Raw genomic sequence first — 17,444 nt, forward strand, 5'->3', positions numbered from 1 at the left:
CACTTCTGACCCCCGGAGAAGGCACATGATGCTCACAGGAACCCTCACTCCTGGGCCCCGGGGAAGGCACATATGCACCCAGGCCTCCAGAGGTCTTTCCCATTTCAGCCTGTGTCTTGTGCTATCTTTACGATAACTCAGAAGGTGAATTATTGCCTGTCCCTTCCTCTCAGGCTCTATGTTATGATGTTTTATGTCACAGTGTTTCACTCCTGGAAAAATAATTAAAACTGTTTGTGTGTAAGGGAAGTAATTTATCAAGATTAATTGGATTTTTCTATAGCAGCCCCTTCCTCCTAGGATAAAATACATTAGTCAATAAAATGATAAGGCAGAGAGACAGAAAGATAACGTAATCCCGAAGTGAAAGTCCTTTGAAGATAATTCAGAAACGATTTCTTTGGAGTTATGTGTTCTTCCTCACGGTGTTTCCTTTCATTCCCATGGTAAACCTGAACCCTGTGTGAAGTCACGGAGTGTTGATAACCTGTGCCCCCAGCTGATACTGCCCTGTCTGCGGTCTTCAGCATCTTTTAAAGTGTGATCAGATTCAAAGAGGGCTTTACATTTGCAAGGTCTAAACCCAGATCTCCATGCTGTATTCGTGCTGAGAGAATCTGAGACGTTGTGCCCCCCCCCCACTCAGATTCCTGCTGTGTGAGAGATGGAGAAGGGGGTCTTAGAGTGTTCTCAGTGGCAGTCCTGGCCAGGCTGCCTACCTTCTGTTCCTGACAGGGCATATCATTGTGAAATCCTAGGTTTAGAAGGGCACTCTAAGGAATGTTAGATCAACCCTCCCAAAATCCGATTTCACTGATGGATATGACAGTATGCAATGGCCAGTGAGTTCTCTGCACAAAATACAGATATTAAACTAGACAAGGATTTGTAAAAATAATGATTTCAGGACTCTGGACATCAAATAAAAACTAACAATAAATTGAGAAGCAGTGATTTCCAAAAATCCCCTGCTTTATGTCCTTTTGAATATGAATAATGGGATGCGAGTCCTTCATGCCCAAAGTCACTGCCATTCTGCCTGCCCCCTACCCTTTCAGTGTGGTTACAGGGAACATCATTTTTAGCTGTATGTGCCTCACTGGAATAAAGAAAAGCTCTGCTTCCAGAAGAGATTCTGTGGCTTGGGGAAGAAGAGATGAAGACGTAGAAATATGTCAGCCAGAATAGTCAGTTTTGATATGGAGCCAACAAAAATAGGCCACATCTCCACCGCTCTACCCATAGGTCGGTGGCTTGCTTAGCCATCACCAGAGAAGCTTGTTGCTGTTCTTGCAGAGGACCCAGGTTCAGTTCCCAGTGCCCATGCTCTGTATCATCTGTAACTCCCATTGCAGGGATCCAATGCTTTCTCCTGACCTCCGTGGGCACCAGGCACGCATGTGATACATGCCCATACCTGCAGGCAGACACTCCTACACATCAAATAAAAGAATCCAGAAAGGTGTGTTACGTAATCATCCTAAAATTGAGACAATTTTAATATTGTAAGCACAATAATTTACTACATAAAACAAATCGCTGTATAAATGTATAGGCAAATTAAGGACACTGACAGGAATGGAATGCTGTGGTTAATGCGGACCACATCATGGCTGGTTTCAATTTGCCTTTGAGCACTGTGGCTTTTGACCTCAATCCTGTCACTTTGGGGCCTGTCTAATCCTGCCTGTGTTTCGTTTTCTGAGTTGTAGAAAATTTGGATGGTGATGGTATTAACCCCTTTTAGTTTTCCTTAGGTTTAGTCCTTGTTTTCATTTCTACCTCTAGACCAGACTCACACTCCCTTCCCTACAGCGAGCTTGTGGTTTCTTTTCTGAAGGCCACCACCTGGATCTGTTGGAGCAGTAGGTGGCCAGGACCTGAGAACACCTTGCCCCAGCTCCTGCATAACCCAGGCTTGGCAGTTTCTCGGAAGAGACCCACTAAATAAGTTTCCTTCCTTTTTTTTTTTTTTTAAATCAAATATCACACAGTGCTGACTTAAGAGATTCACCGATCAAACCGTTTGCTTTATGACCATGCTGGAACCGTCTCCCGGAAGCCAAGTGTGGAAAGCAGACTTAGAAAGTAAAGCATTTGAGAAATTAAAGACAACAGATATGGAATTCGAGGGAAAGTAGTAGAAAATATGTCCCTTCTTGCTTCAAGGCTCCCATAGTCACTATTGCATATTAAAGCGAAGCAATGGCAATCTGAATCAGCGTGTGTCCTGGGCCAGCTGCTCTGGCAGGCTTTAAATCCCAGCACTCAGGAGGCAGAGGCAGGCAGATCTCTGAGTTCAAGGCCAGCCTGGGCTATGTAGAGAGATCCTGTCTCAAAAAAGCAACACAAAATGTTATTTTGAAATAATAATTTAAAAGATTTACCTTTACTTATTGTGGGGCGTTTACCCAACCACCCCCACAGTTCCCCAGAGTTTTCTTGAGTGCGAGCAGCAGGAAATATTAGATCGAAGGATTTATTGTGGAGAATATCGCGGAGATAAACAGATAGAAAATAAAGGATAGCCTCGAGAGGGCCTGGAACCTATTCCAACCGGCCCCGACTGTCTCTGCCCCAGGGTTTTTATAGAGATGCCAAGGGGTGGAGCAAAAGACCTCCTCCCCCAGCACAGCCAAGTGCAGACCATCCCAGACACCTGCACTCAAGCCCGTGGTCCTAATCATCCTCTATGCGGACCTGCTGGGTAAAGCCACGAGGAACCCGAGAACGGGCTCCCACAGGTCCCCCTTTCTTAATATATAAAAAAATAACTATTAATGGCTTACAGCAATCTCCATAACTGTTACACCTCCCAATATGGGAGTAGAGGATGATAAAGATGGCATTTCTCTTTTGAATTAGCTCCAAGGTGACTACAGCAGTCTTAGCGGCCTCAAGCCCTTTCTAAACCAAAAACTCTTAAGGCGACTACAAACTTAAAGAATCCCTTAGCTTCATCATTACCATTAACAGGTTAACATAAATATTGTTATACATAGTCACAATTCTCTCAGTCTTACAACTCAAAGCAAACTCTTAACAGAACCATTTGAATTAGCATATATGGTGCTATATATAGTTAACAATTTTCTCCGTCTTACAACTTTAACTCAATCATTTGAATTTTCTTCCTAACAGAACATAGGAAAAACTTCAATGTATTCACATCAAACTTAAATATTTCCTTAACTCTACAAAACCAGGGTGCATTAATAAATAGGTTTCTGCAAACAATTCAATCTCATAACTCCTCCTTTTATTTATAATTTTTTAAACAAAATCTCAAACCTAGTTAGAGGAACCCAAACTTATACAATTCCTACAAACCCATATTGAAAAGCAATATTTTCAATCTAACCATTAACACTTTGAAAACTTAGCAAAACATCCAAAAGCAGTTTCTTAATAAAACTCTTTACACTTTAAAAGTAGTCTCAATATACCCCATTTGCATTTCTTACTAACAAAAACATGACATTAATCCACTCAAACAACTTTTGAAATTAGACTAAGGAATATTAACTCTCCCCCTTTTCTTTATAATTTAAGCAAAATCTCAAGCCTAGTTAGAAAACCCAAACTTTTCCATTTAAACAATTCCATTTGTAACACAAAACCAGTTCTGTAAGTAATTTCATTTTTACATAAACAGTTCCACAAAACAATTCATGAGTCACCAATTAATAAAGCATATATGCATACACAAAACTGCATCTTGATTCTAGGTAGAAACAATAAATTTCTTCATTTAAACAGTTCCATTTTTAACCCAATTCCAGAAAACAGTTCCTAGGTTATTACTATAAGTAAACTCAAAATTGTCCCATATCAATGAAATCTCTATTGTTCATTTCATTTCTTTTTTTTTTTTTTTTTGGTTTTTTGAGACAGGGTTTCCCTGTGTAGCTTTGCGCCTTTCCTGGAACTCACTTGGTAGCCCAGGCTGGCCTTGAACTCACAGAGATCCGCCTGGCTCTGCCTCCCGAGTGCTGGGATTAAAGGCGTGCGCCACCACCGCCCGGCTCATTTCATTTCTTAAGTCTTAAAATTCAAACGATAAATTCTGGTACTAGCCTTCCAAATATGAGAAATCCATAACCAAATTCTTTTTGTAATTTTATCTCATTTTAAGTTCAAAAAGTTCAAACAAGAAATAAATTCTAGTATCAGGCTTTCACTTCCAAATATGAAGAGACATTTTTCAACCAAAACTTTTTTTTTTTTTTTTTTTTTTTGGTTTTTCGAGACAGGGTTTCTCTGTGTAGCTTTGCGCCTTTCCTGGAATTCGCTTTGGAGACCAGGCTGGCCTCGAACTCACAGAGATCCGCCTGGCTCTGCCTCCCGAGTGCTGGGATTAAAGGCGTGCGCCACCACCGCCCGGCTTGAACCAAAACTTTTTGCAGTTAACAATTTTTGTTCAAACAAGCGTCTCTGAACTTATTCTCAAACCAGAGACCCTTTTAGGTACAGTAGTATTCTAAACCGCACCGTTTTTGATGTTAGCTCAGGTTTTTCTGTGTTGCGTCGATTTTCCATTTATCTCAGCTGTGGATGCCTTGTGCTGGTTCTGGCGTCCGCCATTCTTAGCTTCTTAGCGGCTTCTGGAACTTTTGAAACCATTCAGACTGCCTGCTTTGCAGTCTGCTAGGACACTAACTTCTGTATCTCAGGTTTTTTCACCATATACATTAAGCATAGACTCACACTTAACATTTACACTTTTTAAACTCACATATAACATTTTTTTGCCTTGCAAAGCATTTAGACTCACATTCAACATTTACATTTTACAAACTCACATATAACGTATTAACATCTACTTATTTATACTCCTTAGGAAACTATAGAACTACTTTAGCAAGTATATTTCTTATTACTTATTCATTCCATCTTATTCTTATTTAAACTTACATTTACAACTAGCATCTTTACTTCTTACAAGCTTATTACTACGTGTCTTAAGACTACTTAGATATTTCTTGCAAGCTTATATTCTTAAAGGAACTCTATAGATCTATTTTACAAACTTATATAGGGCTACCATTAACATATATTTAACTTAGCAAACACCTAAAGATTTCTTAACAGAGATCTAACAAGAGAATTTTTACAAACTCATATCTTATTTTCATCTTTTTCTACTTCTTACTCTTAATTATTATCACTATCTCTATTAGAAAGATTCTTAACTAGACAGGAAGTACGTACATCATTTCTAAAGTTTAGAGTTTATAGTCAGCTTTGCTATAAAGCACTGGGATTTAGTGAGTGTTGTTGTTATAGAATTGTGATAGTTGCTGCTAGGGGACTGTAACATCTTCCGGACGAAGCCACACTCCAAAGTTGCCCGTTCTCTCAGCCGTTCTGGAACCGGCAGAGATGCACTGTCGGCGGTAAACGGTTTTTAACTAGAGGCTGTTCCTTCACCCAAATTCATAATGGCTCCCCTAAGTACTTCAATTCAGACAAATGTTTCTATTACAGCAGTACTTTTGGTTTGTTCTACCGAAAAACTTCACTTCACGCTGAGGGTGAAATTACCGTATTTAGCTGCCGTAAAGCTCTTTGACAAATACTGCACAGCTATTAGGTGATATAAAGTATTTTTCTAAAGGAGCTAGTAAAGCCAAAAGCGGCACAGCTCCGAACTCTGTTTCCTCAATGTTTGCATTAACCAGTGACAAAACCTCAGAAACACTAATCGAGCCACTTTCATTCTGGTTCCTTTATAGGAACGTCATTGGAGCGGACCTTCCTTAGTTCCACGCTCCTTACCAAATGCTCCGGTAATCACCGAGCTTCATTCTCCTCTTGTGAAAAAACACAAACATGCCCTCGACCCCATATTAACACAGGATCGGGACCCTTCCATAATCCCAAGCAGGGATCTTTCCATTTTGAATTATCCTCAGCTAAAGGACCAGGAAGATTGGAGTGAGCTCTAATATGGCCCACAAAGCATGGCAGCTTTCTTTTGTGGAATAGCGTCTTGGATTTGTTGAAACATTTTGACTGGATTGTTGTTAGTTCCAGTATTTTTACCAAAACTGTTACTATTCAGAAGAGTTAAGAACATAGATGTTCTTTCATGAAACATATCCTTCATTAGCTTACTCTGAGAAAAAGCATTTTCAGGATTTAGCATTTTCATTTTATTAGCTTTAACTACTGATGTTATTAGCAGCTGTGATATTTAGCATTGATTTCTTATAGGGAACTTTCAGGTGAAGTTTTTTTTTAAGACAGATTTTTCTGAAGTTTGTTTCCCATCTATAAAGCAGTCATTTCTTTTTTGAATGCCTGTTTCCTTGTCTCCTTATTAGATTTGCAAAGGAATTACTCATTGCAGGCAGTTTGTTCAAAAGGCAAAGAACTTTTTAAATTTCAACATAATTTTCTTCATATCTAAGACAACATTCAGTGTATAAACTGCTTTCTCTTACTTTCCTAAGGATTTTAAAGTGGCTTGTTTGCTCTTATAGGTAGCTTTTTGTCATCCAACTATCGTTAAAGACTTTGCACAGCTATTAGGGTAAATAAGGCATTTTACCAATGGAGCCCCAAACCTCGAAGCCCCTAGCTCTGTGTCCTTTCAATTTTTCATTGGAACTGACACTTAAACTCTTAGACGATTTTCCTCCTTATTCTTTTAAAAGCTGTATTTTAAAGTTTACCATGAACGTATTTTCGAGCTGACAAAAGTGTTTCAGGGCAATGTCGCCATCTTTAACGGAAAAACTACCTTTCCCAGAATGCATTTCCCTTATATCAGTCCATAACAATATCAGTCCCTTATATCAGTCCCTTATATCATTTCCCTTATATCAGTCATTTCCCATAGTTCTTTTTGGGTCTGAGAGTCAACTGGTTCTTTTACCAGACTCGCTTACAAATTCTTCCCCGGGAGGTTTGAACAAGGTTTTTTGCTTTTGCAACGGGAGATTTGAACAAGCATTTTACATTTTCAATTATGGGACATTGGGAGGGTTCTGGTCTCTCCTTAGCTGGCTTTAACAGGTGTCTCTCCTTTTGCCACTGGCTCCCAAATCAGAACCGCACCTGCCTCATTAGCCGACATTGAGGCTAGCATTTCTGATAGCAACTTTCCTAGGGGCTTGTGTTTGTCTTAGCCAGTTAGTGAAAAACGAGATCATGTACAACAGCTTTTCCATAGCTCTTTCAGAAAGATTTTCTCCCACTGATTTTATTCTCATTTTGCTTGTTCCTTCCCCCGCCAGATGCAGAGCTTCAGGTATCTGTCTGCAGCTCTGTACCTCTGCTAGCTGCCTTTGGAGGTAGGGGCTTTTTTTTCTCCCCACGAATCTGCCTCAAATTCTAGCAGCTTTTTCAGGTCACATATTTTCTGGGGAGGATTATGTCCCTTCTGTTTCTTCGGAGTCTTTTTCCCAGATAGTTCCCAGTTTGGTCTCAGTTTATCCCCTCTACCCCAGACTGAAGGTAGGGACTTTTTGTCTGTTTTCGGGGTCTGTGTGGTTTGCATATAGACTGAAACTCTAACAAGGGAGGTTTTTGCCATTTCTAAACTCCCATTAGGACAGATTTTTTGACTTATTAGGCCTTCACCTGGCCCAGTCCCCCAGTGGGTTGCATTTGTCTGGGTGCTCAAGGACAGTGCTTATGCCAGAGGCAATCACTCCTCAGGGCTACACTCCCTCATCTCAGGGAGTCAGTTGAAACAAAGCTTTTCTCAAAGAGGTGCTTTCTCTGACAGAAAAGAAAGCTTTACTCCTGGATAGTTCTGTTCTGCCCTGGCTGGGCTCTTTCCCCAGACAGCGTTCTGACTCAGCAGCACAACTGCTTCAGACATAGTTCAGCTTTACTGTTGTCCCAGAAAGGTCCTTACTCTGAAAGGAAAGCTTTTTCTCAGTTTTTTTTTTTCAGCTGTGGACCTATCAAACCGGGACTTGTAGGAAAGTGGACAACTGTGCCGTTCCCACTGGCTTTAGCTTTGTTCATTAGCAATCTTCCCCTGGGTCCTGCACCTTCCTGCCTCAGCTTTGTGCTCCTGGAAGTTTTCAACTGCAGGAACCCTAGTATCCCCGAAATGCACCCCAACTCAGAGATGCTGGCCAGTCACCTCTGGGTTTTTGGTCAGAAGCGAGGATACAATGCTAACAGTTTGCATTGCTTCAGGGGATCTTTGCATTAGGACGATTAGGAGCACCTTTTCATTCTGAAACGCTCACTCAGAAACAAAACCCTTGATGCCTCAGCTCAGGTGTAACTGAAAAGCTTGGCTTTTTTGCTTTTCTCAGGTAGTTTCCCGCCCTTTTGGGCTCTCTGTAGCTCTTTACCCACACTCTCCCAGGAGTTTCCCTCAGGATACTCTGACCCACTGTCTTTTACTAGCTTGAAGAGACAGAGCTTAGAAGAGGTTTTTAGGAACTTGTCCCTGCCTCCTGCATTGCAGGGAGGATTTTTAAGGCTTGAAAGTCAGAACTTAGGTTTTGCTGTCTTAAGAGGTTTCTTATTTTCCCTTAGAGCTAATCACAGGTGATCCCCATACTAATATCTTCAGGTGATTCTAATTTTTTGTCCTTCTGAGAAAGTTAAAGGCTTTAGTTTTCAAGTTTGAGAGCTTTTGAGAAAGATTAAGGCTTTTTAGAGAGTTTTTTTCCCCAAAATTTTCCAAGAAAAGCTTTTAGTTTAAAATAATTTTTTTCCGAGAGAAAGACCAACTTTTCCCAAAACTTCTCAACTTTAAACTTTGACTTCTTACACCCCCATTTTTGCCTCAGGGAGAAATTACTTTCTCTTGCCACTTGGACTTTGCATTTCAGCTGTCCCCAGGTCAAAAGCTTCCATAGGAAACTTTTTCTTCCCCATAAGCTCAAAGAAGAGTTTTACTACCCAAAAAGCCCAAAGAAAGACTTTTTCCCCAGTTTGCATTCAGAGCCCCCAAAGTTAGAAAATTGAAGAGTTTTTCCATCTAGTTGCCTTACTTATTTTTTCTACACAATCTTACACTTCTAAGTTTTTCCTAAACTATATTACTACGCTATACCTTATACTTATTTTTCACAGATAGAAATTGAGAAAGGGATAGAAGATAGAAAATTTTGACAGAAGAGAATTGCGCTGCAGCATCGCGGACATCCTTCCAGTCTGCTTTCCTTTTCTCTCGAGGATAAAACCCCTGACTCTCAATATATATAAAAATATATATTTTCCATAACACCGGCATGCCTTATCCACTGGCAGGGCTGAACTCAGCACTTTCGCCAAAAATTCTGTAATAAAACTATTATTTTCCTTTATCTTTAGTCCCTATTACTTTGTCTTTAGTCCCTGTTCATTTGTCTTTAGTCCCTTTTTTTTCTTTTTTCTTTAGTCCCTGTTCATGGCGCCATTCTGTGGGGCGTTTACCCACCACCCCCACAGTTCCCCAGAGTTTTCTTGAGTGCGAGCAGCAGGAAATATTAGGTAGAAGGATTTATCACGGAGATAAACAGATAGAAAATAAAGGATAGCGCCGGGCGGTGGTGGCGCACGCCTTTAATCCCAGCACTCGGGAGGCAGAGCCAGGCGGATCTCTGTGAGTTCAAGGCCAGCCTGGACTACCAAGTGAGTTCCAGGAAAGGCGCAAAGCTACACAGAGAAACCCTGTCTCGAAAATCCAAAAAAAAAAAAAAAAAAAAAAAAAAAGAAAATAAAGGATAGCCTCGAGAGGGCCTGGAACCTATTCCAACGGGCCCCGACTGTCTCTGCCCCAGGGTTTTTATAGAGACGCCAAGGGGTGGAGCAAAAGACCTCCTCCCCCAGCACAGCCAAGTGCAGACCATCCCAGACACCTGCACTCAGGCCCGTGGTCCTAATCATCCTCTATGCGGACCTGCTGGGTAAAGCCTCGAGGAACCCGAGAACGGGCTCCCACAACTTATTGTGTGTGTGGTTGAAGGACGCCATCACAGTGTGCATGTTATGGCCAGATGAGAATGTGCTAGAATCAGGTCTCCCTCTTCCAAGGTATGGGCTCGAAGGATGGATCCAGGTCCTCAGGCACCTTCACTGGCTGAGCCAATGATTTTAAAAAAAATTGACAATAGTTTTTTTCATATAATACATTCTGAGTACAGTCACCCCCACCCCCCAATTCCTCCCAGAGCCTCTCCACCCCACCCACCAACACACACAAGTCCACACCCTTTCTCTCTTTAGAAAACCAACAGGGATCTAAAAACAAAATAAGATAAAGTAAAAAGAAACAAACCAGAATAGAAGGGCCAAAGAAAAAAAACACAAGAAACACATAGAGATTTAGATACACACACATTTTCACGTACAGAAGTCTCATAAAAACACAAAATTGGAAACCATAGTATATGAGCAAAAGACTTGTAAAGGGAAAAAAAAAAGGCCAGACAAAAATCAAACAAACAAACAAAAAACTCACCAACAAAAACCCTCTAAAAATAGCAGTGAGTTCATCTTGTGTTGGCCGTTCTCTGCTGAGCGTGGGGCCTGCCCAAGTAAGAGCGGTTTGCATACCCAGCGAGACTCCATTGGAGAAAACTAGTTTTTCCTTTGCAAGCAGCTATCAGTCGGAGAGAGCTTCTGGGTTAGGGATGGGGGTCTGTGTCCACTCCCTCCCTCAGCACTGGGGTGGCTCAGACCTAAGCAGGTCCTGGGCATGCTGCCACAGTCTCTGCGGGTTCGTGCGTGCATCGGTCCTGCTGTGTGCAGAAGGCCTTGTTTCCTTGGTGTCCTCCATCCCCTCTGGCTCTTACAGTCTTCCCACCTCCCCAAGGTGGGGGATTTGATGGAGGCGTCCCCTTTGGGACTGAGTGTTGTGGTTCTTTGTGTTTGCTCCCATTACTGCAGGAGGAATGAGCCGAGATCGTTCTTAACCCCAGGAAACTGTAACTGTGTTCTTTGTGCAGGCTCGGCCAGTCGATTACCCCAAGGACTACCTCTCCCATCAGATTCCTATATCATTTCACAAACACTGGCACATTGACCCGGTGAAGGTGTATCTCACCTGGCTGGCGCCCAGCGAGGAAGACAACACCACATGGCAGACACAGAAGGATCCAAGAGAAGAATTATAGATGCAGAACCTGGGAGGAGCAGATGAAGAGATTCGCCCCATGGGCTGGGCTGTGGTTCGGCTGCTTGTGTAGGCCACAGGAAACAGACACTTCTCAGCCTTTGTGGAAAGAGGGTATTTCTTGATGGGTGGACTCATGGGGGAACCTGGGGAAAATCACTTGTTTTGATTGATGTTGTTATTGTAACACAGTGAGTACTGTGCCTTTTTTTTTTTTTTTTGGTCTGGGCTTTGTGACTGTCACAGGAAATAAATGGTACCGGAAGTCCTTTTCTGTTCTCTTCATTAGAGTGGAGATTCTAACACAAGACTCTGACTGACTGTTATGCTGTGTAAACATCGAGTCTTTTACATGGATTGCCAGTGGATGTACCTGTAAGCCAGCAGTTCTCAACCTGTGGGTTGTGACCCCTTTGGGGGTAAAGTGACCCTTTCACAAGACCACCAGAGAGCACAGATATTTACATTACAATTCGAAACAGTAGCAAAGTTACAGTTATGATGTACAAAAGATAATAGTGTGGCTGGGGGTCACCACAGCGTGAGGGATTATGAAAGGGTCACAGCAGTAGGGAGGTTGAGAACCACTGCTTTAAAGGGTCCTCCTATTGATGGTGGAAGTTAGTTTCCCGGGAACTCAGTAGGAATGAGATACTGAGGCTGATTCATAAAACGTAAAACTCAGTGTGAAATCCCCTGGCTGTACAGTCATGGCTGCTGTGTTTTACCTTCTCTAACGGCTGCACCCCAGAAACAGAGACTCAGGGCCCTCTGCTGAGGTTTCTGCTGCTTTTGAGGTGTGCATTGGTACCGTTCTCTCGGAAGCCGTCTGCTGTAGTGAGCGTACGGAGTGCCGCCAGGAGTTAGGATGCTGGGTCCTCAGGTCTCTTCAGTGTCAGCCAACCCTGTGGGAGTCCCAGGATATGAGCTGCGCCTGGAGGTGGTTAACTCTTGCTTTTCTGAGTGTTACATAGTAACTTGTTTCTGGCCCAGGAGAGACAGCCTCCACCCTGGTGGCTGCAGGGTTGACTCTCATAGAAGGGCAGCGTGGGGTTTGGCAATTTCCCTGGGTCCTTACAGAATGACATTGGAATAAAGTGTTTTGAAGCAGCCCTCATTTTCAAACCATACCTTTTAATGTGTAGTAATTTAACAATTCAGTATTAATGTATGAAAAAATGTTGTGTGTTGACATTTAAAGCGAGGTGATTTTGTTATCAAAATGTATTTGCACATGATTTGATCTCAAGCTCCTAAGTTTTGTAGATTGTAATGTTTCCCTTTATGTTTTCCTCTGCAGTTCATTAACCTTGCTTAGAAGGCTTCTAAACCCCATAGGTTCAAAGCCACACCACCAAAAGTCTTTGTGTGTTTATTTTTTTAACAATGTATTTTTTTCCCCATGTAGCTTACTTTTGACTCATGTCCAAATTCATGCAATACTATTTCTCCTTCTTTGCCAAATTCAGTTAAGTATCAGGACTAGTGTGTGGCAGTGCTGTGCTCTGGTGGATCACACTGGATTCAGTCTGTGAAAATGGATTTTGTGGTTCAGCCGGCAAGTGGACTGAGAACAGTCCAGTGAATGAAAAGGGCCGTAAGGGTTTCTGGGTGTCGTGCGGGTGGCTCCAGCATCCTTGCTATTACAGCTGTGAGTGTGGCCCTTGCTATCATAGCACTTACCTTTTTGACATTGCAGTAATGCCCTGGGGAACCAGTACAGTGCAGGGGAGCCTTCAATCCCCCTGACCCTCGCCTCTGCTCAAAGCCTTCAGTCCGCCCCTCCCCACCTCTGCTCATGAAGTGTTACCAGCCAGAGAACAGAGTTTCACTGAACAGGACGGAAGCCAGCATGTCTGAACATGAAGCCCTGTGTCAGCCTTTCCTCTCTGTTAGGATCTGGGCCTTCTGCTGGCTCTGGGGATCCTTCCCTGGCATTTTTAGATAACGTGGTTGAGTTTGTTTCTTTTTGGAAGTAGAGAAGCCTCACCATGAATAAAACATCTTCAGTTTACTTCCGATTCTGCATTTTATCTATTAGTTGAGACTGGAGAGAGGATGGGGAGGAGTGTGCAGGACAGGAATTGAGAAATTGGGAACACTCACAGGGCAGTAAAACAATCAATGCAAGCTAAAACACCTTAGGAAAAGGCAACTGAAATTAAAAACACGGTTTATAAAGATATTGTGCTTTGATATAGAGCAAATGACAGACCGACTATTTGCATACCAACTGAGAATTGATATCTTTTTTTTTTTTAAAAAAAGCCTTAATTTTTAGCCTGGATTTTTCAGGGCACATGCATCCTCTTCAATGTTCTCTTTCCCTTTAAGTAAGGGTTTCTTTACCAGTGGATATTTTTATCCCAAGGATTTAGCACCAAGGATTTATGTGTGGATTACCTGGTGGGGTCGTTTTTTACTTTTAAGCCGTTTCTCATGACCTAGCTCATTGCCCGACTGCGCAGGATTTCTTTACATTCTCACAACTAAATCAGAAGCCGAGACACAAAAATAACCTTTGTGGAATCCTTGGAAACATAATCGCGCGCCAGCCTGAGTAATGATGCTATGCAGGGGCGGGTAAATGCCAGTGTTCTCTGCGTGTCCTGATTGATTGAAGACATTCAGTACGCCTGCATCCATCATTGTTATGGATGTGTATGGAGGACCTCAGAGACTCACAACACAGTAGACATTTGTAAGGATGCCTGTGGTGCTTGCATTCATGGGGACGTTGTTTCTGTGGAAGAAGATCAATCAATTCGTCGTTAAGTACACTAAACAGACTTACAAGGGTGCCCTTGCCCCCATTCACTGCTTCGCTCCTGCCATCTCTGAATAACTGGCATGAAAAGGTGCTATTGTTTACGTCCCCGAGCCCTCTAAACAAGTCACCTGCAGAATGTGTTTTCCTCCTTTCTATAGAATAAAATAAAAAAGCCTTTGTTTATCGTCTGGTTTGGCCCGTGTTCTCTCTTTAAAGGCAGGGGAGGGGGATTTTCAGGAATAAGGTACAGAGACAAAAAGCTGGCTTCTGATATAATCACAGCAGCGCAGTACTGGTGGCCAGAGCTGCAGAAGGCTGGCTGAGGCTTGGGGACTTCTTCATAGGGGACTAGTCAGAGGGCCTGTCTGAGAAGGTGATTTGGGGGTGAAGATCCGAAAGACTAAGAAGGCTGAAATTTAGCTAGTGGCTATGGGGTTCAAAGCCAGAGGGGCTAGCCATGGCAATGGCCTCCAACATGAAAGCAAGTGGGGACTGTTCCTCAGCCACCACTGAGCCATGAAGTGCCAGTGATGGGCAGCAAGCAGCTGGGTGTGGAAGTCTGGGGCTCGGTGACGTCAGGGCTTTCATACTGAAGTTAGGTGTAGATGTGTGTCTGTCTTTGTGTGGGTATGTGCATGTGAGTGTAGTGCTCATGATGGCCAAAGGTTTCAGATCCCCTGGAGCTGGAGTTACAGACAGTTAGGCGCCTCCTGGCATGAGTGCTGGGAACTGAACTCAGGTCGTCTGGAAGAGCGGCCAGTGCTGTTAACCCCTGAGCCATCTCTCCAGCCCTACCATGAGCATTTCAAAGGCCTCACCATCTCAGGAGTGGGTAGAACGAGCTGCAGAGGAAGCAGAGTGAAGGGAAGAGACAGCCTGTGAAGGGACACATTGATGTGTGTTCCTAAGGGGTGTGCGCTGGATGCCAGGGGTGTGTGGTAAGGGAAGCCAGGGGAGGTATTTCAAGAAGCAAATGTTCCATTGTATTCAAACTGCCGAGAGGTCCATTAAGAGGGGACAGAAGTGACCGTATGATTCAGTGGCTTGGAAGTCACAAGTACAAGTTGAAGTTGGAAACAACTGTGGTAAACCCCTCCCTCCCTCTCCGTCTCTGTCTCTGTCCTCCCCCCCCAACACACACAGAGTTCTGAGTTTGTTCAAAGTCAAGGGGAGGAAGACAGCTTGAGACTTGGGGTTTGTGGAGTTTGGCTTTCATGATGGAAAATTCTGGAACTGTCCATGTGAGGACAGTGTCCCTGCAGAGAGTGAGGTCGACTTCCCTGGCCATGTTAGTGAATGGAGCTGGGATTCATGGCTCTGTGTTTGTGGGGGATCTGGCTGCCTAGGAGAATCTGCTGAACAGTGAAGAGTTGAGGCAGATAGACTTACTGCAGTGAACATGTGGATCGTTACACATCTGCTCATGTCAATCCCATTTGAGACAGGCCTCTGTTGTGTTTAATTTTATAACGTGTGATTTTCTGTAAAGCAGCCTCATGAGTTACAATAAGGAAAACTCCCTATATCACGATGCCTTAACATATCACAGGCATGCCTTGAGCAGCAAGTGCTAGGACTAGATTTTAATTAATTTTTATCTTGTGTGGATATGAGTGCTTTGCCTACATGTATGTCTATGTACCGCATGTGTGCCTGGTGCCTGAGAAGGCCAAAAGAGGCCATCGGATCCCCTGGAGCTGGAGTCACAGCTGATTGTGGGTGCTGGGAATTGAACCCAGGTCCTCTGCAAGAGCAGCCAGTGCTCTAACCACTGGGCCATCTCTCCAGGCCCAGAGCTAGAGTTTTGAACTGAGGCAGGCATTTTGGCTCCAGAGTATGTATGTTTAATTCCTCCTGCAGTTTACCCAGAACATGTAGACTTTCCAGACTGAATGTATGAGGAAGAGAGCACAAGTTAACCATATAATAGACCCACAGACTAGAGCTGATTAAGCAAAATATGATTATTTATTGAATGAGTTATAGGGCTAATACGTGCTGTCAGATTAAGAAAATAAGAAACAAGATACTTGAGAATATTAAGCATTCGGACTGCCACCGTGGAAAAGACACCCTGGTGGTGGGGAATGCGTTTGTCCCCCTTGACTTCACAGTTTTACTCAGTGTGTGCCTCAGTGAACTCACATCTGGCCACCAGGAAGCACCTGAGTCTTCTCAGTGGCACTGGCTGTTTCTCAGGCTGGAAGCTGTGTCCAGCCTATGTGTCTATTGCTTAAAGAATAGGTAAATAAACTTGCGGCATGTCTTTATGACGCCTGCACATCTTTACAGGGCAGTAGCTCATATGAGTGGCCTACAGGTACAGGAGCCATCACAGCGTAGGTCAAAGTACACCATCAAAGGGTAAGGCTTCCATGGGATTTCAGCGATGTGATTTGAAAGTCACAAAAATGAAAAAAAATGAACGTGGTGGTACATGCAATATATATATGTATATATGTATACATACACACACACACACACACACACACACACACATATATATATATATATATATATATATATATATATATATCGCAAACATACACAGAGTTCAAGATACTGGTTGCCTAAAGGGAAAAGAAAGGGAGAAAAACTAAGCACTGAGGGACACGAAGTGGGCGCAAAGGGAATGCTTTTCTAGTTGTTATACGTGTTGGTATATACATCAGTTACTTTTCTGTTGCTGTGATAAAATCCCACAACCAAAAGTGATTTCTGGAAGAAAGTTTATTTGGCCTTACGGCTCCAAAGGGAGAGTCCACAGCTGTGTGGGCAGCAGGCAGCCAGAGCAGAAAGCTGAGATCACATCCTCAACAGCAAAATGCAAAGCGGTGAGAGTGAACTGGGAGTGAGGCCAAGCTATCCACCCTCATCACGTTATCCTAGTCCCTAACTCCAGCAGACATTCCCTGGGAACCCACCACCCAAGCAGTCAGTTAAACAAATAGGCCAGCAAAGCAGGTAGGCAAGCTTCAGACCTTCATTTTCCCTCCTCTCCCCCAGATCCAATCCCCGCAGTGTGGTGGTTTGAAAGAAAATGGCCCCCAAAGGGAATGGCACTATTAGGAGGTGTGGCTTTGTTGGAGTGGGTGTGGCACTATTGGAGGAAGTATGTCACTGCGAGGGTAGACTTTGAGGTCTCCTGTGCTCAAAATACCACCCAGTGTCTCAGACCACTTCCTGTTGCCTGCAAGATGTAGGACTCTCAGCCACTTCTCCAGCACTATGTCTGCCAGCACAATGCCATGTCCCACTGTGATGATAATGGACTGAACTTCTAAACTGTAAGCCACTCAAATTAAATGTGTTCCTTTATAAGAGCTGCAGTGGTCGTGGTGTCTCTTCACAGCAATAGGAACCCTAACTAAGACACCCAGTCTCATCCTGAAGTCTATAGCAGATTACCTATTGTGGCCTCTTCTCACTCTCTATACCATTAGACTGGACCAGAAGAGAAAGTTCCCTCAGCACATAACAATCAAAACACTAAATGTACCGAACAAAAAAACAATATTAAAAGCCACAAGAGAATAAGACCAAGTGACATATAAAGGCAGACTTTCTAGCATTACACCTGACTTCTCAAAGGAGACTCTAAAA

At 43.1% G+C, this 17,444-nt stretch overlaps 1 protein-coding gene across 1 annotated transcript in view; it reads left to right on the plus strand.

The window, feature by feature from the left end:
• Positions 1-14,029, plus strand: part of B3glct (beta 3-glucosyltransferase) — a 105,240-nt gene extending 91,211 nt beyond the window's left edge. The window contains exon 15 of the mRNA XM_052754585.1: positions 10,905-14,029. Coding sequence (XP_052610545.1) covers positions 10,905-11,072 — 168 coding nt within the window. The 3' untranslated portion in view covers positions 11,073-14,029. The remainder of the gene's footprint in view (positions 1-10,904) is intronic.
• Positions 14,030-17,444: the final 3,415 nt, after the last annotated feature.

Source organism: Peromyscus californicus, unplaced genomic scaffold, assembly GCF_007827085.1.
Source record: "Peromyscus californicus insignis strain IS unplaced genomic scaffold, ASM782708v3 Scaffold_2__1_contigs__length_46816999, whole genome shotgun sequence".
NCBI classification, from domain to species: domain Eukaryota; kingdom Metazoa; phylum Chordata; class Mammalia; order Rodentia; family Cricetidae; genus Peromyscus; species Peromyscus californicus.